The sequence below is a fragment of the Astyanax mexicanus genome, chromosome 1, assembly GCF_023375975.1.
Source record: "Astyanax mexicanus isolate ESR-SI-001 chromosome 1, AstMex3_surface, whole genome shotgun sequence".
Classification (NCBI taxonomy): Eukaryota; Metazoa; Chordata; class Actinopteri; order Characiformes; family Acestrorhamphidae; genus Astyanax; species Astyanax mexicanus.
This window is the reverse complement of record NC_064408.1, coordinates 124,535,080-124,561,223: the sequence shown is the minus strand read 5'-3', so window position 1 is coordinate 124,561,223 and position 26,144 is coordinate 124,535,080. Positions and strand designations below refer to the sequence as shown.

At 37.9% G+C, this 26,144-nt stretch overlaps 2 protein-coding genes and 1 long non-coding RNA gene across 14 annotated transcripts in view; 1 reads left to right on the top strand and 2 right to left on the bottom strand.

Annotated features, from left to right (window-relative positions):
- LOC125784790 (uncharacterized) overlaps positions 1-26,144 on the top strand; it is a 255,427-nt gene that overhangs the window by 34,626 nt on the left and 194,657 nt on the right. The window lies entirely within an intron of this gene.
- Positions 1-26,144, bottom strand: part of LOC125780488 (NACHT, LRR and PYD domains-containing protein 12-like) — a 543,312-nt gene that overhangs the window by 322,585 nt on the left and 194,583 nt on the right. For 2 of the 12 annotated variants that reach the window (XM_049468296.1, XM_049468295.1), the window contains exon 9: positions 9,674-9,847. The exons of 8 other annotated variants lie outside the window; for them this stretch is intronic. In XM_049468296.1, the coding sequence (XP_049324253.1) occupies positions 9,674-9,847 (174 nt within the window). Of the gene's footprint in view, positions 1-8,853; positions 9,019-9,673; positions 9,848-26,144 lie in introns of all 12 variants that reach the window. 2 more of the 12 variants (XM_049468298.1, XM_049468306.1) reach the window with 1 other exon arrangement.
- Positions 21,472-26,144, bottom strand: part of LOC111197140 (NLR family CARD domain-containing protein 3-like) — an 84,489-nt gene continuing 79,816 nt past the window's right edge. Inside the window, exon 4 of the mRNA XM_049468406.1 lies at positions 21,472-23,590. Coding sequence (XP_049324363.1) covers positions 21,472-23,590 — 2,119 coding nt within the window. The remainder of the gene's footprint in view (positions 23,591-26,144) is intronic.

Below are 26,144 nucleotides of genomic sequence, written 5' to 3'. Positions count from 1 at the left end.
ACAATCGTTATTATAATTTTTTATGCCTCAAATTTCTTAAAGGTAAATGAAGATTTGGCAAATGGATTGATGGATTTACTCATTTGGAGCGATTTTGAAGCAGCAGGGAGAGGTAAGCACTGGTGGGGGCTGGGTGTGTGTGAGTGTTGACCTCTAGAAACCCTGGGGGATTAATTACACAAGCTGCTGTAAAACTGTATAACACAGCCTAACGCACTTTTTTGGATCTAATTCAGGAACCGTACAGTGAAATGGTTTGCAGTTCCGTATTACATGTCCGCATTGGATCAAATATGGACGTACGAAAAACGCAAATATGCAAATTATAAATAATATTTTTAATAGAAAAAGGCATATTTCGTAAATGTTTATTTTATAAAAGGAAATACAGCTAAATAGGCAAGACAACTGAAAGGCAGAGATTCTAAGACTTAATATACTGCATATTAGGTGTCTATATTGAGCCTATAATTATTCATAAACACAGACAGATTAATTATGACATTTTATGACTTTTGCTTTTGATGCCAGTGTTGCCTACTCTCATCGCTCTCTTAACCAGCTTGGAACCTAGAATGGTTCTTTAAGGATGACCCAAACTCACGCGTAGCTAAAGGTGGGTAATCCAGGTCCAGAAATTAAAAATCCATCCCAGAGATTAGGTTCAATTAGCACCAGAGCCAGCCAGGCAATTGGAGAGAAATCCTGGGATTAGCTTTTGCTTGCAAGATTTCAACCCTGAATCATAGCCTAGATCTAGCAAGCATGTATAGGCATGTATAGGCAAGTACCAAGCCACAGCAAACATTTCAAATTCTTTAGTGCATCACTAGGTTACTACAATATCTTGTCCATTACTGACTGAAGGAAACATTCAGTTTACTTTTCCGAAAGGGTTGTTCCAACCATTCCAAAGCCACTTGCTGCAGCTGGAGACACATAATTGGGGTCTTCCTTGCTACAAACTTTCTCATGGGTCTCAGTTCAGAGCGTGACATCTCACTCCTTTCCTGTCGAGCACCTTCCATAAAGCTACATGCATCTGTTTTGTTCTTGCTGGAGTTTGACGTGACGGACAGGTAGGATAGATCAAATACAATCCAAAAGAGGGTCTGAATATGTTTATATGTATATATATATATGTAGGGTAAGTGTAGCCATTAAGCCCACCAATATCTAAGTTTTGCAATTTTTTCGAGATATTGACATGATTTGTAAGTGACATAATTTGTTAAAGGGCAATATGTATCTCTCGTTTGAATATTTATTAATTAGTTGATGTACATTTCAAAATACAAAATTAAGAAATTTTAGGGAAAATGTCAAAAGTCTGGCATGGGCTTAATTGGTACCATAGTACCATTTAAGCCCATGTGTGTTCCAAATAAGCCCATAACATAATTTTTTGATCAAATAAACTTGTTTAATGATTTTTTTTAAGTGAACAGCAATATATTTAATCAATAACAGTGAAAATGTTTTTGTTTTAATCCCTTTTGAACAAGATCATCATTTGAACATGACATGACAAACAGTTCAGTACACAAGATGGAACAATGAATAATTTATTTTAGTTCCATTTCAGGCAATTCAATTAAAAATAAACAACAGTATATTTATTAGATAACAGTGAATGTTTTTTTTAATCTCTTTGTAATAAAGATCATCTGAACAAATGACAAACAGTGCAGTACACAACAACAATGAAACATTTCATTCAGTTTCTGTTTTAGTCTAATAAAAAAAAGGTTGTAATGAAAACCAGTTTAGAAGCAGAATTGTCTAAAAATCTCCAATGTAGCCTTATTGACATTTTGCCCCATTTACTCTATTTTATCTGAGCTTGTTTCATGCAATTCAATAAATAGATTTGATAACTTTAAGTTTTGTCTCCACCTCAATGTGGTTGCTCAGGTAGAATGGGCCAGCTCCCTCCAGGTTTGCCCTGCAAAGAATGAGCTTCCGTTCAACATCTTCAACCTTATCCCTTGAAGGCAGATTGTAGGTGTTATTTGGGCCACGGTCAAGAAACTTCATAACATATGAAGTCTCACCTTCTGGTGGAGTGGTCTCATTCAGGACACGTGCTATATAGTATGCTGCAGGCTTAGTAAACATCACAGCGTAGTACATGTCACATTCTACTGCAAAGTCTTCTGCATCACTTGTATTGGCCTCTTGCCCATAATGGATATCAGGGTTCTCGTCAGTCTTACCGTCTTCCTTGTTGTGGTTGGCTCCTTTTATTTTCTTCTTTTCCTGTTTTTGTTTGTTCACTTTCTTTCTTTCAGCCTCATTTAATCTTTCTAAAGCCTGCTCTGAGGTAAGAGACTCTCCATACTTCAGGTTTGTGATTCTCTTTTTTTTGTTTGCCGGAACTTTTTCCTTTGGCATGATGCGTTTCAGAAAATATTCCTTTATTCCAGTGTTTGAGGTGGGAGAAGCATTTGAGGACGTGCCTGGGTTAGAGGATGACGCAGTCTGGTGGTCTGACACTTCGATGTTGGTGATGCTCAATATGTTAGAGCCCGGTATCATTTCAACACTTAGGATGATCTGAGAGGCTGACTCATCACCCACTGTCAGAAGTGGAGGATTGATTGTTGTCGATTCGTTTGTTGATGCTGCAAGCACAGGTAATGGCATAGCTGGAGGCACATCTGGAAGTGTGGTCAGTGGGATGGTTGGAGATTCTTCAGTTGTGTTGGAAGTATGTTCTGCTGCGAATGGTGTGTTGGTCTTCACGCCCTCAAGTGCACGCCTTAGGTTTAATGGATAAATCCCTGTACTTTCGAACCCGCTGATGATGTTTTTAGACTTTAAGCCAGCATCCAGCGCACCTTTCAGTTTTAGAGGAAAATCCTCCTTCCTAATTTTGTCCCTGCTGACCCTTGCATGGCAACGAAGTTTTGTTCGCCACTGCTTCTTCACTTCTCCAAACACAGCTTTATCCAAAGGCTGCAAATCATGTGTCAGGTGAGAGGGGAGACGAAGTAGCACTACATTATTTTCTTTTGCCTTCACTGCAAGACTCAGGGACACATGTGAGGTATGGCCATCAAATATTAAAAGACGAGGTGAGGTCAGATCTGAAAGATCTGGTAGGAAGAGATTTGTAAAGTAATCTAAAAAGACAATCTTTTCCATCCAGCCATGGTCGGTAACTGCGAAGCGTGCACGATCTGGTCCACCTTCACACCAAGAACTGTACAGATGTTTACCTTTGTACACAATCATTGGTGGCAGAATGAGGCCAGCAGCATTCCCAGTGATACAGACGGTTACCTGCTCCTTACCACTTCCTCCTGTACTCTGGTACACATTCTGTGAACCTCTTTGAGCCAGGACGTATCCTGAAGATGCATCAGTCACAAACCCTGTCTCATCAACATTGTAAATGTTTTGAGGCTTTGCTGTGACACCAGCAAGATCCATTTCCCTTTTGAGAAGCTCGAACCAGTGGTTCAATATGTCAGCATTAGCTGAGGCCTCCCATCTAGCCACAGAAAACTGTTCCGATTTGCGAATGGTAAGCTCAGGATGATCTCGCATGAAACGTTTAAACCATTTGCGTCCTGGCCTCCCATTAGTAAATGGGCTCTGAAGGTCATTATCCAGAATGTAGTCTTCAACAAGATCTAAAAGGTCAGCACGGGTAAGGCCCCAACCCCAGTCACAGAGGACCTGCAGAGATTGTAAAAAGTTAGAAACAGTAGTGTAAGGCACTTTAAGATCACATCGTCCATTTTGTCCTTTCATATTAGACTTAACCTGTTTTGTGCACTCTAGCCCTTGTTCACAGCCTACCTGAAGACTCTCAGAAATTTCCCTCTCTACCACTGAACTGAGGAAGGTCTCCCATCCCTGATGAGCCTCAACTCTGACCTTGGCCTTCACTCTTTCCCTCAAAGATTTTCAGTCCACGCCACATTGTTTTGCTAGCACGGACAAGTTCTTTATTGTTCCATCATGGTAAAGGCGACATGCCTCTACCATTTTTGGACAGGTGCTGTAGTTCTTTCTCTTTGTCGACATTTCCTTGCTGAAAACAAAAAAAGACATCTATATTCATAAGATTTCTGTCTGTCTGTCTATCTATCTATCTATCTATCTATCTATCTATCTATCTATCTATCTATCTATCTATCTATCTATCTATTAAAGTAGATCAGTAATTTAAAGTCACACAGTGAACTGTTACTTTTGAACAGAAAAATGTATTTAACTTGTACTAGAGCAAATTCCCTGTTGAAATACATGAGGTGGGCTTAAATGGAGCATACTGGGCTTAAATAGTTCCGCAGAGAAGAACGCTGAAAAAAGACAATGATTTCCTTTCAAAATGTAAGATATGCTCACAAATCCATGCATGAAGCTTAAATATAGTTTGCATCAAACATTACAGCAGATACTACTATGCCCACATTCAGAAATATAAAGTTTTTGTTATTGCATATTAACATGTGCTCGCTGCAGTCTGCTTGCATTTTGATAGGATGTACCATTTAAGCCCACCTGTAAAAAAAAGCTAATTTATTAAATTAATCGGCTTCACAGAACAATTTATGATGCATTTGTCTAAATATCAATGTTAAATGTATAACAAAATGCTTACTATTTGTAGCTGACAACCTTAATTATTGTGGAAGTGTAGCATTAACAGGGCTAGGGGTGTTAGCATTAGCGTTAGCTATGTTTGCTAGCTCATAAACTCATATTTCCATTTGAAGAAAAATAGTATAATACGGCAAAATACTATTTAATTACATATCAAAATTGGTACATTTAGCTCTAATTTGACATTATATTAATGTACTTACCAAAGATGTGGCTGAAAATAGCTGAAAATTGCTGATTCCTGACAGGTCTCAAAACACCAAAGTTTTGCAGTGTCTTCTTGTCAGGGGTCCCGAGACTGTATACACTTGGGCGGGGCTAACTCAACAATGGAAAATGTGATTTGTATGCAATAAAAAATGTTATGGAAGTAACAAACCATTTGATTGGATAAATTAATGGATGCTAAAATATATGTTTTCCTTTGTTTGTAAATTGACATCAAAGTTGAAAGTGGGCTTAAAGGGTTCATGGGCTTAATGGGTACACTTACCCTATATGTTTATACTTGTTATTCAACCACAAGCTTTCCTGATGAAGCAATTTATCTGTTTGTTTTTTTATGTTGCCAGAATGAAATATGAGTAATGAGCCTATTTTTAAAAATGTAAGGAGTAGAAAATACTGATAAATGCGTAAAAAAGGAAGGAGTAGAAGTAAAGTCATCTAAATAAAAAATGAATCCACTTAAGTATAGATACCCAAAATTTCTACTTAAATAAGGTAACAAATATTTCTACTTTGTTACTTGACACCTATGCCAAAGACAGAGCAGAACACTCTACTTGACAAGGCAGAGATTCTTTTGGGTTGACATGGAACAAGACATACAGAAATATGTCAAGCACTGTAAAGGCTGTGTAGTGAGTAAGACCCCAGAGCCCGAAGGCAATGCTCCAGTCGATAGTGTGAGAACTTCATGACAAATAGAACTGGTCTGTATAGATTTTTGGAGTGCAAAAGACTCTTGTGGTAAGAGTGTGAACGTCTTGGTGGTTACAGACCATTTTACTAAAATGTCTCATTCTTTTGTCTGCAATGACCGGTCAGCCAGATAAGTAGCTTGTGTGGCAGGACTAATTATTTATAATAATAATAATAATAATAATAATAATAATAATAATAGTAATAATAATTACTTGGGGGTACCTTTTTTTTGTTAATGTTTGGTAGTATTAATTTAAGTATTTAGAATTATGATTACCGGGTGGTTGATTTGAGTTAGTTATTTGGTGCTCCTATAAAAGGGCTTCTTTTTGCATGCTGCAGCGTCTGCCTTGGGTTCCCCCCTCCCCCTTCCGCTTCACCGCGTGGCTCAGAGGTATGTTTGGCTTTGTGTGTGAGGGAGAAACGCACGTGTAAGTCAGCGTTTAGTTAATTTATTTGTTTTATTTAGAGCGTTTTGTTGCTGCCTCATCCTCTGAAACTGCACTCGAGTCTGGCTTATCCCAGTTCTCAGGTAAATGCTCCGTATATGCAGCGTAATTTGGTAGTATAGCGCTGTACCCGTGAGTTACTGTTTGTTTTGGTTTCAGTTTAACTCCTCAGTGGGAATTGTTGGCGTCTGACCAATTGTAACGCTGCCTGACGGCATTTTCATCAGCTCTGTAAGTATACGAACCGCTTATCTAATCAGGGGGTAGTAAAATGGGTTTAAACTTCATATTTATGCCCTCTGTGTTTTTAATTTAGCGGGTCCAGCCGATCTGGTGTGACTACTGGCTGTTGCATGAACATAGCATCCTGTAACGGTGAAATAAGCTGCCGTTTTGCCTCCAGAGAAGTTTTAATGAAGCTCTAAGACACTTTTATGCTCTTAAGTGTGTTGATAACTGTGGTGGAAACCTATATCATTCTGTGCTGAATTATCGGACTGCAGCTTGTGCTCATGCACACTGTTTTATAGCTGAAAAGCTCTACTCTTACTTACTTACTATTTGTTTATAAAACTCCGTCTACTATCAGTGCAACTATATTACACCTGTGGTGTATGCATTGTTATTTTTGTGCACTGATGCTTCATCTGTAAATTGTTTGCTGTGTGCAATAGTTAACCCAATCTAAACTGTATTTTGAGCCATTGTATTGTGGTCCTTTTTATATTTCTGATTTTATTTGGTAGTTGTGGAGTAGGTGCATGAGGGATCCAGGAGGGGAGATTTAAGTATTATTTTCACTTTGCTTTACTGGTTGGGATTTGATTTATTTTTGTTGCACGGGTGACTTTTGTTGTGATTTTGATATTTTTTTAGTTAAATTTTGGCCCCCACCTGGTGAGCTTCAGCCCTACAACAATTAAAATAATTAGCTTCTTTGTAATTTCTTGACTCAAATGACCTGTTGTTGATTTTAATGTGTTTTTGAGTATTGAGTGGTTCTGGTGATATTAATATTAAAATTTTCTCTGTTTTGCAGCTGTGTGTATCTATCTATCTGTCTATCTATCTATCTATCTATCTATCTATCTATTATCTTATTTTTTTATAAGCCTATTTTGATTAATAAAATCCTTTTGGTTAGTTGAAATCCTTGTCCTTGTACTTTCTGGTACCCACGAACCTGAAGTGTTAAATTTCTTTGGGTGCAATTCCCAAAGTGGCGTAGTTGGCTGCACTGGTGTAAGGGTAACTAAGGTATTTACATAGTTTAGGTAAATTAATTATTTTTATTAAGTCCTACCGCTTGCTCCCCGCCACACTTGCAACTATGGCACAGATTCTTCTGTGTGTTTAGATTCCTGGAGCACATTCACTCAGACTAAGGTTCAAATTTTGAGAACCACCTGATTCAAGAGTTACTGCAGATTCTTGGGGTAAAAAGGCAAGAAATACAAGCTATCATCCCATGGGTTATGGCAATGTTGAGCAATTCAATTGCATGCTGGGCAACATGATTAGAGCTAGTGCTGGATGATATGGCCAAAATTTATATCACAATATATTCCTTAATTTCGGTTGATGTGATATCATTTTGATATCGATATAAATACTTTGAAGCCCTCCGAAAAACTGCTAAACATCCCTGCAATGGAAATCTGTACCTACAACTGTCTGAAAATTGTATTTAGTTCTTTGAAGCCTCCTCTCACAAAAACTATATAATACTTTAAATATACAGTACTGTGCAAATGTTTTAGGCACTTGTGGGAATTTCAGTAAAGAAAAAGTGTCTTATCTGGGAGGTTAGGAGACCTATTGTGTTCAGCTCGAACTGACGTCAGTACAAAACGTCTGTCTGTTAAAAATTCTGTAAAAAATACATATCGATATAGCACAAAAAGAATATCACCGTTACTGAAACATTTCTTATTGCGATAATTACCGATATAATTTTTTTGTCCAGGGAAAAGCAAAATTGGCTCCAAATGCTGCAGACTCTAACATTTACACTTAATTGCACAGCTCATGAGTCCACAGGTTCAGAAGAGTCTATGGAATGAATTTTGTGCCAAAAAATTTAAACTGCAATCAAAATGTAAAAAATAAAAAGGACAAATTGTATGTTGCAAATTCAAAAGAGAAAAATATATATTTTTAAATATACTTAGTTACTTTATTATTCTTTGCAGTTATTAGAAAGCTATTTCAGTTTGGATTTAGACAGTCTGTGTTTTTATTTTTGTGTCTTTGTGAATTTTCTAAGCTTCAGTTTTTGCTTCTGAGTTCGACACAGTTTTCACAGTGTTTTAAGCATTCTTACATTTTAATGTTTATATGTTTATAAAAATGTATTTTAGACAGACATTCTCACACCTAGTCTCTTGTTAAGTTTTTTTTTTTAGTAGGCCCATTTATGTGTTTGAGTTCTATCAGTCCTGCTCATCAGATGATTTCATGACGGCTCCAGATTGTTGTGACCAAGCCATATTGGAAAATGCCTCCAAACAGATTTGTGTACAAACACTTTTCACTAGTGCAGGGTAGTTAAGTTAATTCACTTGGCTATTTGAATTACTGTTTTAATAAATACAATTTTCAAGATGTTTACACATATAAAATGCCATTTATAAAATTTGTCAGATTTGGCAAATTTGTCAGATTTTCATATTTTCCAATTTTCCTTAACTGAAAAATATGGAGGTTGTTTTTATACCATGTTCAATATAAGAACTACATGTAAGATTGAGGGGAGCTGCTTGCTAACTTTCAACAGGTTGTGCACAACCAGACCAATAACACATGATCCTCCACTTTTACCAACACCCACAAACACACACATCAGAACAGTTGTTCATACCTGACCGTGTAGCCTGGATCTTCTAGTCTAGCAGAGAACAGCTGTTGTCCTGATTCTCCTGGGTGGTTGAAGGTCAGGTCCAGTTCCTTCAGGTGGGAGGGATTTGAACTTAGAGCTGCAGCCAAAGAAGAACAGCCTTTCTCTGAGACCATACAACCAGATAATCTGCAGAGAAAGAGGGAAATCAGAGAGGCAAGTTGAGAGAAAGGAAAATTATATTACATTGCATTTAGAATTCAGACAGCAGAAAGTAAGTTTAAATAACTATATATTTAGGTTTATGTTTATCATTTGATTCTACAGCAAACTGTAAATTCTATAAGCACATTAAATGCTCTTTAGATTACACATTCAGAGAAAAATGTATTAAAAGCTTCAGCAATACCACCACTCACACATATTATTATGACTGTGTTACGAAAGTCTACATGTTCCAGTGACCACTGATGAAAGCTAATAACTGCACTGTGGTGGTCATCTGGGTATTGACCATTGAGGAACAGGGTGAAAGAAGAATGATAAAGTATAGACAGAAACAAAACAGGTGCTAAAATCTGTTATTATAGACCTATAAGATGCTGCTATATGCTTAGTAGAGATTTTAAAAGATCAAAATGCACCTAGAAAGGTGTTGGTCACGGCGTTGTTCTTGTCTGGTGTATAGAGTTTAAGAGTTTGTATACGGTGGGAAATTTAAATGAAAATTATTAAAGAATTCATCAAAGTCCAACAATATCAGTAGTACTGCTTTATAAAAGTGTGACATTAAACTGGTTCAAACATATTTATCCTTTAGTAATGAATTGAGAGAGGTACTTACCTGAGAATCTGCAGTTCACAATGTGAACTCTTCAGTCCAGCAGAGAGCAGCTCCACTCCTGAATCCTGAAGGTTGTTGTTACTGAGGTCCAGCTCTTTCAGGCAGGAACTTTCCAGGCTTACAACTGATGCCAGATTTTCACATGCCTTTACCCCAAGATTACACATAGCTAGCCTGGAGAGTGAGGGTAAACAAAGATTACAGTAAAGTCAAAGTGGACTTTACTGTGGTGTTCCATGAAGTGGACTTTAAGGAATTAGGTTGGAAGTCTTTAACCCACTTCCACAGCTAGAACTAGAGAGAATGATCTGCTTATAGCCGCCGACCAAGGCTATGTTTCCCTACTGGTACTTCTCGATCTGAGTGCAGCCTTTGATACAATAGATCATAATATCCTTCCAGAAAGATTAGAGAACATGGTCGATGTGACTGCAACTGCTTTATCATGGTATAAATCATACTTAACCGATCGTTATCAGTTTGTGAGGATAAATTATGAATCATGGATGTCGCACAACTTCCTCCTATTAAATAGTGATAAAACAGAAGTTCTCCTATTAGGCCCCAAAGCTGCTAGAAATAAATGATCAGACTTAATGCTAAATCTGGCCAACTTCTCCGTCACACCCTGGTTCAGCAGCTAAAAACCTTGGCGTTATTATAGATTCAGATCTAGCATTCGATAAACACATATCTAATTTTACTAAAACAGCTTTTCTACACCTCCGTAATATTGCCAAACTAAGAAACACCCTATCACTGCATGGCGCAGAAAAATTAGTACATGCCTTCATTACCTCAAGGCTACATTATTGTAATGCGCTTCTGTCTGGGTGTTCCGGCAGTAACTTAAACAAATTTCAGCTAGCTCAAAATGCTGCAGGCAGAACCACCGCGATTACTTAGATCTCAGGGTGCTGGTTTCCTAGTAGTTCCTAAAATTCAGAGGAGCTCTTATAAAGCGCCTCAACTCTGGAATAATCTCCCCGAATATGTTCGGGAATCAGACACAGTCTCAATCTATAAGTCTAGACTGAAAACTTACTTGTTTAGTTTAGCTTTTGGTAATTAATGTTATTCCCTTTAGATAAGGCTGCAGATCCAGGGGTTCATGGGCAAGCGTAGTCTGTAGCCATTTAACACAATTCCTCTTATTTAGTAGTTATTGTTACTTCATGGTCATGAGAAAGAACCACTTACAGAAATTAACAAATTAAATTTGGTTCTGTGTTTTTTTTTTTCAAGATAGACTCAGGGTAATAAACATACCATATAGGAAGAATTTGAACCAGTACACTCACTACTCATTTAATTCAGTAATGAATTACAGTTGGGACTGACCTAAGTGTACCCAGTATCCAGTGGGAACTCTGTAGTCCATCAAAGAGCAGCTCCACTCCTGAATCCTGCAGGTCATTGTTACTGAGGTCCAGCTCTTTTAGAGTGAAGCTTTCTGACTTCATAGTACAGCAGATAGTTTCACATTGTTTCATGGTGAGATCACAGCCAGCTAGTCTGCACAAGAAGAGTAAACAGAGTACAGAGTTCATGGAAAACAATGACGATCTAATGTGATTTAGGGGAGAAAATGCACTACAAATCATTTTCTTAAAATGTTTTCATGCGTTCTGCAACAGATCATGAGATATATGGATCTAGCATCAATTTCCCATGCCAGTGATGGGAGTACACCGTTCAAGTGACTAACATACAGTGGCTTCCAAAGTATTCATAACTCTTGAACCTTTTCACATTATGTTACCTTACAACAAACTTTCATTGAGATTTTAAGTGATAGACCAATACAAAGTAGCACATATTTGTAAAAAGCAACAAACAATACATATGGTTTAAAAAATTTGTATTAAACAAAAATATCACAGTGAATGCAGCTTGGCCATCTACAGTCTTTATTTGTCTTTTTACAAAGCAGCTTGGCCATCCACAGTCTTTCTTGGTCTTTTTTGTTTTTCTTTCTTTTAATACGAGTGAGTTTTTCCTTGCCAATGTTGCTGCTGCACTTCTCTATAGTGTGAAATGTGTGCGGTACTCATTAACCAGGGTCAAGTTATATTTATCATAGAAATTGCAGTGTTGACCATTAAGTAATGAATTGAGCCTGAGAATGTGCAGTTTACAGTGAGAACTCTTCAGTCCAGCAGAGAGCAGCTCACTTCCTGAATCCTGCAGGTCAGTGTAACTGAGGTCCATCTATTTTAGGGTGGAGCTTCCGAGATTTAAAACTGATCCCAGATTTTTAAGATTTTTTACATCTAGCTAGTCTGGAGAGTGGCAACAAATTTCACAAAAAGGAGGGATATTAAGTACAATAGTGAATTACAGGTGTATATATACTCAGGAGCACAGTCCTCATCTCCTTCTATAGATGTGTGGTGGAGAGCGTTGTGTGCTCCAGCATCTATGTGTGGCATGGAAGCTACTCTGCTGCAGACAGGAAAGCTCTGCAGAGGGTGGTGAAGCTGCACAGAAGATTGCTGCAGCTTCCTCAGCACCACGGACATCTACACCTCCAGATGCAGGAAAAGGGCCACCTGCATCAGGAAGGATCCTACCCACCCAGCACACGCACTTTTTGTCCTGCTCCCCTCAGGCCGGAGGCTGCGGAGCATCAAGTGCAAAACAACCAGACTCAGAAACAGCTTCATTACAGAAGTTGTAAGACTCTTAAACTCCACCTAAACAACAGTCTGCACTGACACTTTACAAGGACAATTACTGTTTACAAACACTGTCACTTTAAACTGCACCGAGACACTGTATGCTCTTAATTCACACTATCATGCTGCTATAGCAAACTTGCGCTCTGTACTTCATGTTGCTGCCACCTTTTATTGTGTTCTTATTTTTATTTTATTTTATCTATATTTATCTACTTTATCTACAATTGGGTGTAAACTAGATTGTGAGATCACAATTTCGTTCCTCATGTAACACATGTGATGCGAATGACAATAAAATCTCCTTGAATCCTTGAATTTAAGTTTAAAAGGCATAGCAGTATTAGGGTAAAAATGAACGTAATGCCGTAATGAAAATAAACCAGTAAACAGTCTATTACTAGTAATATATTACTAGTATTATTTCAGTAACAATTTAACAGTAATACTAACCTGAGTGTCTCCAGATGACAGCGTGAACTCTGTAATCCAGCACAGAGCAAATCAACTCCTGAATCCTGCAGGTCATTGTAACTGAGGTCCAGATTTTTCAGGCAGGAGCTTTCCAGGTTTAAAACTGATTCTAGATTTGCACACGTCTTTTGACCAAGATTACAGCTAACTAGTCTGCAGAGTAAGAATAGAAGCCAAAAATTTAAATGAGAAACTTTTATTGGAGAGATTTTATACAACAACAGTTCCAATGAAATTGAAATGTTATGTAAGACATAAATAAAAACAAATACACTACAAAGACAAGATATTTTATAATACATATTTTTGTTTTTTAGCAAATATTCACTCATTTTAAGTTTGATGTAACATGTTCCAAAGAAGTTAGGACAGGGCCATGTTTATCACTGTGTTACATTAGAAACACTCAATTAGCAATTGTGAACTGAGAACAATAATTGTTAAAGCTTTGTATCTGGAATTCTTTGCCATTCTTGCTTGTGCCACACATTTTCAATGGGAGGCAGGCCAGTCTAGTATCCATACTCTTTTACTGTTAAGGCATGCTTTTTTTAACGTGCAGAATGTGGCTCGGCATCGTCTTGCTGAAGTAAGGACATTCCTGAAAAAGATGTCCCTTGAATGGCAGCATATGTTGTCTTGGATATTTTTACCCTCATGTATGTCTACATCGGTAACCTTGTTGTATTGTACATTTGAGCACATAAACTGTAAATTTAGTGTCTAATTCTCAATCATTCTTAAATAATTTATCATTTTATTTAATTGTACTTTAGTCAACAATTGCTTGTTTTGTTTGCCGTAACTTTGGGTAGAAGAAACCTCTATATGTCCTGTACATATGCAGTATTGACAATAAAACTACTTGAACTTGAAGTATCTGGACAGTTCTTTTCTCTTTTGCTTAATTAGAAATTTGGTGTTGTCAGACCACAGGACACTTTTTTTTTCTTTGCATCAGGTAAGATGTACATTTTTAATACAAGGCTGCCTGAGACATCAAATGTCCTCAAAAAAAAACCTGTTTGGAACATTGAACAGGTAAACAGGTGAGTGTTATGATTGGGTAAAAAGAAGCATCCGTGAAAGACTCATCCACGTCATTCACGAGCAAGGATGGGGAAAGGTTCAGAACTTTGTGAACAACTGCATTAGCAAATTGTCTAATAGTAGAGGAACAATGTTTATCTATGTGCAGCTGCAAGGAATTTAGGGACTTCATCATCTACAGTCCACAATGTCATCCAAAGATTGAGAGAATCTGGAGAAATCTGTGCATTTAAGAGGCAGAAAACGTTAGTTTATGAATATAACCTGAAGGAGAGGAACGAGGTACAACACATAATGTATGGGATATCACGCCCTTGCGTGTCTGGCTGAAGACACCTTTAATCACGCCTAAAAGGCAGATGATGCATAGTGACGAGTGCAGGAGGGCCCGCCCCCTGCATATAACCCCACGTCACCAGCATCACTCCTCAGTTCAAGATGCTGCTCTTCACTGAGCTAACAGCGAAGCGGGGCAACCTGTGTTGTACCTTGTTCCTCTCCTTCAGGGAACAGGGGTTATATTCATAACCTAATGCTCCCTTTCAGTCGATTCACTCGGTACAACACATAATGTATGTGTAACCTCTGGAGGACCTTTGCTCCAGGCTGAGTGGCGTGGAGTGTGTTTGGGCTGCTGCTGCTGCTTAGGCTGGGGATTCCCCACAGTAACCGTAGCAGCGGGCCTCTTCATCGGAGGAAGCGGCACTGCTGGTTTGCGGGCAGTCAACTGCGGCGTCTGCTTCATCTCCCGTCTTGCCAGAATAGATCGCAAAGCCTCCGTCTGCTTTTTCCTCAGCTCGAACTTGGCTTGAATGGCTTCGAGTGACTGGCCAAACAGACCTGCCGAGGAGAACGGCTTGTCCAAATAAGTCGCCCGGTCTCTGTCTGGCATGTTACACAGTGTTAGCCACAAGTGGCACTGTGCCACAACAGTTGACACCATTCCTCAGCCCAGCGAAAGAGCTGCGCAGCGAGACATACGCAGGATGTAATCTGAGGCAATTATAACCTCATTTAGCAGAGCTGTTTGTGGGCTGTCCGCGGGTAGCTGGTCTCCGAGTTTGGCTAGACACATTGCCTGGTAAGTCTGCAGGAGAGTGACTGAACTCATCGCTCTGGCCGTGCCTGCCTGCGCGCGGTAAATCTTGTCTAGCTGGGAGAAGGAGAACCGGCAGTGCTTGGGAAGCACAGCTGGTCCCGCGACTCCCTGAGTATGAGACCGAGTCAGGTACGCTGCCAGCAAAGGCTCCATCGAAGGGGGGTTTAGCAGCCCCGCCTCCTCTGACCCTTCCAGCTCGAGAAACTGTGCGTAACTAGGCACCGTGGTGTGGGTTGATAGCGGTTTAGCCCAAGACGACATCAGCTCTGTCATGAAGTCGGGGAAAAGTGGAAGACAGTGCTTCACCACTTGCGGAGCCGGGGGAAGGAAAAATCCCACGAATCTGGTCTCTTTTTTGGACAGATGAGGGGCAGGCCACTCCATGTCCAACTTTCCACATTTTTTTCAGGCTTTTGTTTCCCATGTCCTATCTTCTTTGGATGTGTTGCAACCTTAAATTTTTTTTTTTTAAGATTGTCAAACTAAATTTTATATCAGACAAATATTACCCGAGTAAATATACAAATCACTTTTTACATGACGATTTCATATAAAAATAACTATCCAAACCAGTCTGGCCCTATGTGAAAAAGTGTTTGCCCCCCCCCCTTTATTAAATGTAATTGTAAATGTAAATGTAATCCTATTACTGCCAGACCTGTAGAATCAAGAAATCACTTAAATAGAACTTTTCTGACAACATGAAGCAGATAAACGATCGCAAAAATCAACACATAATGTAATGGAGCACTGGTGAACCTTCCCAGCGAAACCAAACGACCAAAATTATTCCAAAAGGGCATGGACAACTCATCCAGGAGGTCACAAACTAACCCAGAACAACATTTAATGAACTGCAGGTCATCAGTTAAGGTCAGTGTTAACTCAATAATAAGAAAGAGACTGTTCAAAAATGGTCTCCATAGGAGAATTACAAGGCACAAAAAATTACAAGGCATCTCACATTTACCAAAAAGCATCTTGATGATCGCCACAACTTTGGGTAAATATTCTTTGTACTGATGTGCCAAAAGTGGAGCTTTTTGGAAGGTATGTGTCCCATCACATCTGTTGTAAAACTATCACATAATTTTAGAAAAAGACCATCATACTGAAAGTAAAACATGGTGGTGGTAGTGTGATAATCTGGGGCTGCTTTGCTGCTTCAGGGTTTGGATAACGTGCTGTAACCAGGAACCAGGAATTCTTCTGTTTACCAGACAATCCTGAAGGAGAATTGAATATGAATCTGTTTATGACCTCAAACTCAGGTGTACTTGGGTTCTGCAGCAGGACAATGATCCAAAGCAGATAAACAAGTTCACCACTGAATGGCTTCAAAAAAATAAAATTAAGGTTTTGGAGTGGCCTAGTCGAAGTCAGAATGAGATGCTGTGGATGATTAAACAGGACGTTTATGCTGGAAAACCCCCAAAATATGTCTGAAGTAAAACAATTCTGTAAAGAAGAGTAAAACAAAATTCCTCCACAGAGATGTGAAAGACTCACTGCCAGTTATCAGTAAAGCTTGATTGCAGTTGTTGCCGCTTAAATGTGACAAAACCGAGTTATTGGTTTTAAGGGGCAAACACTTTTTCACACAGGGCTAGATTGGTTTGAATTGTTTTTTTCCTTTAATACATAGAATTAACATTTAAAAGTGCTTTTTGTATTTACTCAGATTATATTTGTCTGACATTAAAGTTTGTTTGACATTCAGAAAAACATCAGTATCACAAAAAAGAAAAAACAAAAGAAATATGTAGGGGGGCAAATACTTTTTCACAGCACTGTATATACACAAACAGATATCGTGCAGTATGTGCTTTTTTCAATTTGCATATCACATTACAGTAAACTGAGTTATTTTTAAGAGCAAGATTGAAAGTAATATTAATAACTAATAATAAATCATTCTTTCTAGTTAAACTGTTTTTTGAACTGGTAAACCATTTTTTACTAGTTTACCATTCAGCAATATATAATGGGAGGTACTGACCTGAGTGTCTCCAGTTTACAGTGTGAGCTTTTCAGTCCAGCAGAGAGCAGCTCCACTCCTGAATCCTGCAGGTTATTGTTACTGAGGTCCAGCTCTTTTAGCGTGGAGCTTTCTGATTTCAGAGCACAGCAGATAGTTTCACAGTGTTCCATGGTGAGATCACAGCCAGCAAGTCTAAACAAGAAGAGTAACCAGAGTTTAGTTAAAACTATGTCCAAGTTGCTGGTAAATGGTCTAAGATTTATTGAAAAAATTATCCAAGAGTCATTTTCTTATTATTGTCATGTGAGAAACACATGAGCATGATCATGAAACAGATAAAATTGTTGTTGCCTGTCTGTAAATAAAAACATAATGGTAATTAAATAACCTTAAACTGCCAAAAATGAAGGTTTACTGAAAATCAATTTATGACAACCAGACATTGCTTTTGAATTGTGATTCAACAGCATCATTTAAAAAAGTAATTAAGTAAACGTAATATTTTGTTGCACAACCTATTGGGACAAGCAAGTGATTTCTGTATCTCTCAGTAAGGTTTCTGCAATGGCCACACATATATTGGAGGTCTCCCTAACTGTTCCAGCTGTCTCTGGTTTGAAGGGAACATCTCCAGACTGCATGTTTCAGCTTCTTCTAAAAATGTTCAGTAGACATCAGATCAGGCCTCAAAGCCGATTCAGGGATAAAGTTTCGCCTTTCAGGACAAACAGCCAATCAGCATGCTGGTTTTGCAGAGGATATTTCAGGGTTTTGTGAGTTCAGGCAGCAGGGTCCAGCTGAAGCTGATGTTAAAACACATATGGATTTACGGGGATTTTTTTATAAGAACGGTAACGGTGTCTAACCATGTAAACTGTGATGACAATGTTTTTGATAGCTGGTTAAAAAGACACAAATCAAAACACAGAGATCAAACACACTGTGTGATTAATAAAAAAACAGCTTGTGAGTCAGTTAGCTTAACTCGAATTAGCCAGATAGGTAGTCAAGATTTGAGAAAAATAAATATATATATATATATATATGAATGTAATGTTTAACCTGCCCTGATGTACCTGATCAGCCAACTATTTTATTTTTAAATTGTGTTTATTAATTTCAGATTGCAGGGCTTACTGTAAGCTCTAATGAAAGAAAATTAATTTTTATCTAACTAGTTAACTAGAAGCTGGATGTCGTGGATAGCCAGAATTTAGTACAATACTTTATGTTGGTAGTTTAAAGCAGTTTCTTAACCCTGGTCTCTGCCCTAAAATTTTATGTTTTCCACCGGATCCAACTGATCAGCTAATAAACAATCTTTTTTATTGAGTTTACATGTTAAAATCCCTCAGCCCCCTATGGACCATAAATCAATCATCCAGCAGTGTATTAGACACATTATACAACCACTTACTTCATTAAGTGCCTTTAAAGCAGAGAAAGCTCTAGAATATGCAGAACAGTAGGAATAAGCAGGAACAGGGTTGAGAAACCTGACTTCTGTTCATTTGTACTTCACAGTAAGACTGCAGTAAGACCACATGTCCTGAGTAAATAAAGGGATTCCAGGCAAATCCAAATTATTTTTAAATGTAATTATATGTTTTGAGCAACTATACAGCAACTTACTCAATAGTGTGACAATGTTTAAGCAAGCTGGGAAAAGTATAGAAAGAATGTTGCAAAAGTAGTTAATTTTAAGGAAAGGAGTGAATGTTGCAAAATAAACTTATTTTAATAGTTCAGGGTTAGAGTTAAGGTTTGTGTATTGTTGTTAGTGCTGGGCGATAAAACGATATCGATGTTTATCACAATATATATTTTCCTCGATGACTATGATTAGCCGGGGCGATAGGATTCGATAAACTTTAATTTCTATTTCCTGTTTAAGTAGCGTCGCAAACAGGCACAGCACGCGATCAGGCAGCGCGCTGAACTGCCTGCTCAGCCAAGTACCACTCGCCACACGCATTCTAATAAACTAATGGGTAACGCACGTTAGCCGTGTTAATTCACTTTTCCTGTAAATTAACGTTAACTTTAGCACGAGTGATGGGTTAGTAAACACAGAAAAGAAGCACTTTCCGTCTTTTTTGCTAACCCTCACTGTTCCTGTTAGAAAACCCTGTGTTCAGAATTCTCCTCTGTCTCTGTTTATACAGTGATTACTTTGTGTTTTTAGTTTTTAACAGATAGAGAGTCTGTTGTGCTGGATATTTTACTAAATACAGAAGATTATATAATCTGTGTAGCTGTATTTGAACAGAGCTAAACATTGCTGTTACTGAACTGGATGAGTTTTAAATACACTTGTTAAGTAATGTAAGTCTAGTCTACTGAAAGCCAGTAATGTTAGTATAAATCTGTACTGCAGTAGAAGTGTATCATTTCAGAAACTTGACTTTATTCATCCCACCTCCATTACAGGTTCACTTGGTAGGTCACTCATCACAGGTCACTCTGATAGATTAAAATGTAACTAAAACTATTATACATTTTAGTCAAAAGACTAAGACTAAAACTATATCAAAATCACCTGTCAAAATGAACACTGTGATATACTCTTGTATTTTTCTTTATGTAGTTGCCTGCATTCGGGGAGGGGGATCCTTTGATTAAATATAATTTTATTAAAAATCCAAGTGCTATTGCAATTTAATTTAAACAGATAAATAATGTAAAGGGTCTGATTTTTATTTGGAGTTTATATATTTGTCTCCTTGTACTTGTTTTAAGGGCCAAACATGTGGGGGGGTTCCGGACCTGTGTGGATGTATAATGAATTTTTAAAATAAATTTAAAAGCTGTCTGAGTACCTTGTACCCACCTGGCAAGATGTGGACATCCTAGTGTCTGTCCACAAGGCTCTGAGCCTGCTAGTGAGCTTGGCCATAACTCCCTTATTCTGTCATTTATGAGTAAAAAGAAACCTTTAAGTGTAACAGAAAGTCGCCCTGTCACGGATGACCCAGGCAGGGAGACGAGGAGGCGGACACAAGTGCAGGTAGGGTGAGAAATTAATAATTTAATAAATAAATAAATATAAATAAACCAGGAAACGAGAAACAAGTAAACACTTAAACATAAAACAGGGAGATATATACAAGGATCAAGGGAGTGAACTAAATAAATTAAACTAGATAAACAAATAACCAAAAACCAAAACAAACGAGAGAAACCAGAGAACATAAACCAAACCAACAAGAGATAATAAATAGCAAAATAAACTGGGAGTAAATAAACAAAGAAACAAACGAGGGACTGAATAAATACAATACTAAACAAGGCAGGGATATATATACAAGGAAAACTAACAAGAGGCTAAACTAGACAGGGATAAATAAACTAAGCAGGGAATGAAAGGGAACAAGAAACAAGAAGATGTAAACAAGGAACTAGGGCTAGGGCTAAGGCTGAAATCACAAAGAGACACAGAGAGACAAACAACAGGGGTTAGTGCAAAGACTGACGAAGGACAAGAGACAAAGGAAGGCTTTATAGCACAAAAGGGAGGTGGAAACACCTGGGGCTAGAGGGCGGAGCTACAAATTGACACAGGTGGAAAAGTACTGAAACAGAACACAGGGGCACAGGTCACGTGGGACACACAGAGAGACATGAGACAGGGCTAAGACGTGACACGCCCAGCCCTAATTGTTGTGTGATTTATTATTTAAAAGTGGTAGAAAAGATGGTTGAGCTGGAGAGAGGAAATGTGGACAGGACTAAAATGAACTGAACTAATCAGGACTGGATTGATCTAAAGAAAGAACAGGTTAGGAGAAGCAAAAATATGCAAAAACATACAGGATATATAAGCTATTCTATGAGAATTAATTGTGTATGCCCCTTAGGACTAATAATTATTAATATTTCTTTTAATAATTTGTTGCAGTTTTACATACTTTACTGAGGAATGGACTTGCTGATGGAATATATCTGTTCCTTTATTTGTGAACCCTTTACACCCCTTATATATATATATATATATATATATATATATATATATATATATATATATATATATATATATATATACACACACACATGTACATACCCAGGCAACGCCCCTGATGTGGTTAATTTATTCTGTTCATAATCCTAACATTTTCCATAATGTCATTTATGGGACGAATCATTTATTGTTAGTCAACAACGCATATCACTGTTCATTTTCATTAAGTTGAGCAGAGCTTTACTTGTTTGTGTCAATGACACACAAAATGAACGATTCCAGTCACTGTGTCACTCTGGTAATTGTAAGTTCACAGATACCTTTTTATGGTAATTTTGTAGCTACCTATATGATGTTGCCCTGTGACTGGTGATGTGAAGCTTGGATGGAGCTGTTTGACCATGGAAACCCATTTGTTTCTATGCACTGTTTTTAAGCTAATCTAAAGATACATGAAGTTTGAAGGTCTGTAGTGATGGACTCTGCAGAAAGTTGGTTTCTCTGTGCCTTCAGTCATTATTGCTAAAACATTAACAGCCATTATATACATTTAGATACTCACAGAGCCTTTCTGCAGTTGTTCACAGCTGGAAACAGTTTCATATAAGCAATTCTTGATGTGCTGTATTTCTTCAGGTCCAGCTCTTCCAGCACCTCCTCTGAGGTCTGCAGCATGTAGGACAGAGCTAAACACTCCAGAGCAGACAGATTCTTTTTTAAACTTTCATCTGAATTTATGTATTTCTGAATCTCTCTGGGTAAATCCTGGTCATTCATTTCAGTCAGACAGAGGAACAGGTTTATAGATCTGTCAGTATTAAGATCTTCTGTTGAGATTAGGTATTTGATGTGTGTCACTGTTTGCTTGATGCTCTGTGAGGTGCTCTCTGTGTGGATCAGGAGGCCCTGTAGGATCTTCTGACTGGAGTCAAGAGAGATGCCCAGCAGGAAACGGAGGAAAAGATCCAGATGTCCATTCTGACTCCCTGAGGCTTTGCTCACTGCTCTCATCAGGAGCACATGCAGTGAGACATTTTCATCCCATTTTCTGTTCTGTGGTTTAAAAACCCCCAGGTCCTTCATGTTCTTGCTCAGGTAGCAGTGAAACACATAGAAAGCAGCCAGGAACTCCTGAAAGCTCAGATGTACAAAGCTGTAGACCTTCCTTTGATAAAGCACACATTCCTCCCTAAAGATCTCAGTGCAGATCCCAGAATACACTGAGGCCTCTGTGAGATCAATACTGCACTCTCTCAGGTCCTCTTCATAGAACATCACGTTCCCCTTCATCAGCTGCTTAAAAGCCAGTTTTGCCAGTTTCAGAAGCATGGTTCTGTTAGATTCCAGCAATTTCACTGGATCCAAGTTTAGATTCTCTTCATACTTCTCATTCTTCCTGTTGGTCTGAGTGATCAGAAAGTGGGAGTACATCTCAGTCAGGGTTTTAGGGATTTCTGTATTACTCTGTTTCATGATTCGCTGAAGCACAGTGGCTGAGATCCAGCAGAAGACGGGAATGTGGCACATGATGTGGAGACTCCTCGCTGTCTTAATGTGGGAGATGATTTTCTGGGCTTGGTCTTGGTCACTGATTCTCTTCCTGAAGTACTCCTCCTTCTGTGGGTCATTAAACCCCTGAATTTCTGTAACACGGTTGATATACTGAGGAGGAATCTGATTGGCTGCTGCTGGTCGGGAGGTAATCCAGATGTGAGCAGAGGGCAGTAACTCTCCTTTGAGAAGGTTTGTCATTAACACACCCACTGATGATGTTGCAGTGATGTCAGACACTTTCTCACACTGTGAAAAATTCAGTGGAATTCTGCTTTCATCCAGACCATCAAAGATAAACACAACTTTGCGCTCATCACAAATCCTAGAGCCCAGGTCTTTGATCTCAGGATGAAAAGTGCAGAGAAGTGTGTAAAGACTGTACTGCTCATCTTTAATCAGGTTCAGCTCTCGGAATGGAAGCACAAACATGAAATCTACATCCTGATTGGCTGTTCCCTCTGCCCAGTCCAGAATGAACTTCTGTACAGAGACTGTTTTTCCGATGCCAGCGATGCCTTTAGTCAGAACAGTTCTAAGCTCTTTTGGTTCTTTATCTTCTTTCCTTTCATTTTGTCTGATGTTATTAACCATCACAGCTGTTTCGTTCATTCCTTCCATTTCTTCTTCAGGATCTTTTACAGGTCTAAAGATGTCTAAGCAGTTGATTGGGGTTTCCTGTAAGTATTTGTTTGAAGTCTTCTCGATCTTTATAATCTCATGTTCTTCATTAACCCCTTCACTCTCTCCCTCTATGATGTAGAGCTGTGTGTAAATCCTGTTCAGGAGGGTTCTGTTCTCTTGTGTTTTGATTCCTTCAAATAAACTCTCGTACCTGTTCTTCATACAGATTTTGTGTTTCTGTAAAACTCTGTGAAGGACATCCTCTTGTTGGTTAGAGTCCGTTTTTAGAGACTCATCTGTGTGTGGATGTAGAGCAGGACGTGTTTTAGATCTCTTTCTGCAGGAGGGACAGCTGAAATCTCCAGTCTGGCAAGTTTCGTCCCAGTATCTGTTGATGCACAGTCTGCAGAAACTGTGTCCACAGGTTATAGAGACTGGATCTTTGGAAAGTTGCTCACACAGTCTACACCTCGACTCATTCTGCAGTAGACTTCCCCTCCCCCTGCAAATAGAGACACAGTAAGAAAGTGTGAGGTGAAGACAAGGGACAGTGTGATTTTGAAATATTAATAAAGAATAGGATTTCTTACACATGTGGACACTGATTTTGTGTGTTTTTGCGTATGTTCCAGAAGTCATAGTCATAAAATACAATGAACTCATACAAGAAGAAATATCCAAACAAAGAAGATTTGATTGGAATGATAATCTGAATTCCATTGTAAGCTACATAATAATTACATCCCAAAATTAGAAAAAGCTTGGACAAAGGAACTTTAGATATTTATTTGACTGCAGATAGTATGAACCCAATATATTTTGTGTTTTGTCTGGTCAGCTTTAATATGTGGTCTGATTCGACACTCACTCTCATCTTTGCACAAGAGGGCATAAAAGTGCTTCCCTGATTGCCCTTTATTTATAGAGTTAGGCTTTCAGGGGCGTTTTTTTTTGTACTGTACCTCTTGGTGAGATATTGCTTACTACAAGACAAGTCTATGACACACTGAAATACATTTTGTCCCACTGCCTTTAAGAAGGAGTGCATCATTGTGAGAAAAGCACTATGGTCATCGTTGCCTTCCTCTAGGCCATGCTTCAGCCTGCAAACGTTACCTTCATTTACAGTTGTGTCGTTAAGGACAAACCTGGACTGTTACAGACAGGTTCTGTTTGGGATCAGACATATGGTAAGCACAACCTTGCTTATCTCTTTGCTTTTATTTCATGTTTGACATCTCTGCTTTATCCTGTACTTTATATATTAAATACTCTATATTTTACATACAGCTCTGGAAAAAAATTAAGAGACCACTTAAGTTTCTAATTCAGTTTCTCTGATTTTGCTATTTCTAGGTATATGTTTGAGTAAAATGGACATTGTTGCTTTATTCTATAAACTACGGAAAACATTTCTCCCAAATTCCAAATAAAAACATTGTTATTTAGAGCATTTATTTACAGAAAGTGTGAAATGGCTGAAATAACAAAAAGATGCAGAGCTTTCAGACCTCAAATAATGCAAAGAAAACAAGTTCATATTCACAAAGCTTCAGAAATCAATATTTGTTGGAAAAACCTTGGTTTTTAATGACAGTTTTCATGCATCTTGGCATTTTCTCCTCCACCAGTCTTAAACACTGCTTTTGGATAACTTTCAGTTCAGCAGCAGTTCAGCTTGGATTGATGGCTTGTGATCATCCATCTCCCTCTTGATTATATTCCAGAGTTTTTCAATTTGGTAAATTCAAAGAAACTCATCAAGTGCTCTCTTATTTTTTTTCCAGAGGTGTATATTGAATTGAATGTTTTATATCATATCGTCACCTTCATAAAATAATCGCTGAAAATAAAATACTTTAGAAAATTTGACTTTTTTGCCTGAATCATCTCCACATGATGCTGCATGGCCTACTGTGGTAAAATCTCATACATCCCCAGTTGATCAGTTCATTTGATTCTACCCTTTATGATAATAATCTATGTCCAGAGTGTGACTTAAGCTATTTATTACAACCAACTCAAAATAAAAAAAAACTAGGCTAGCTTTACTGAACTAATCTTCACCATTTAGGACTTGTCCTCAATCAGTAAGTAATGATATTTTTTACTATAGTAAAAATGTTATAGGCTATACAGTTGTTTAGTCTTTATTACGTTTTATTGAGTCTGCATTTTAGTCCTAATAGCTAAGTCAAAAAAGCTAAGTTCATAAATCTAGCTAGGAATTTCTCGTTGGTTCTGCTGCTCAACTGTATCATAAATGCTCATTTTTAAATAGCCATAACAACTGTTATATGTGTTTGTGTGCCCCTGCTGGACAAACTGTGCTACTACATATGAACAAAGCTTTCACACAGTAGCTTACTTTTTACCCTGACTAACCCCATATTAAACAATCATTGGTTTAGTTTTACCTTTGGTTTACTTTTTCACACCTGAACATCTAGACCAAAGTCCAAACCATGCTACATGTGTCTGTTACATTGTGTACATTTGTTTTTTTAGTTCTGGTTTAGTATGTACTTTAAATATCCTTTGGAGCATGGACTTTATACTTTCACTTGAGGAAAAATGCAAATTATACTTAAAAGTTTGAAAAGTATCTAATGCAAATGGACCATATGGGAAGTAAAACGTTTACTTCCCATAATTATTTATTATTTGCAACACCAGAAAAACTGCATGCTGTTTATGTAAATAGTAAATATGTAACTTTGTACCTGAAAAACACTTTTTATATATAAATATTTTACTTTCTTTGTGATATTTTACTGCAAAATGCATAGGATGATGATTCAGATTTAGATTCAACTTTATTGTCACTGATCAGTACAAGTACCCAGCAACAAATTCCGGTAAGCATCAACCAGAAGTGCAAATAGTAGCAATAGTGCAAGAAAATAAGTGCAATATGCAATTAATATTAAAGGTATGCTATATAATATATTCATGAATAAATTCTAAATATTAATAAAATGAATTAAATATATATAATAAATGTACATATACACACACACACATACACCTACAAATATACATACATATACATATGT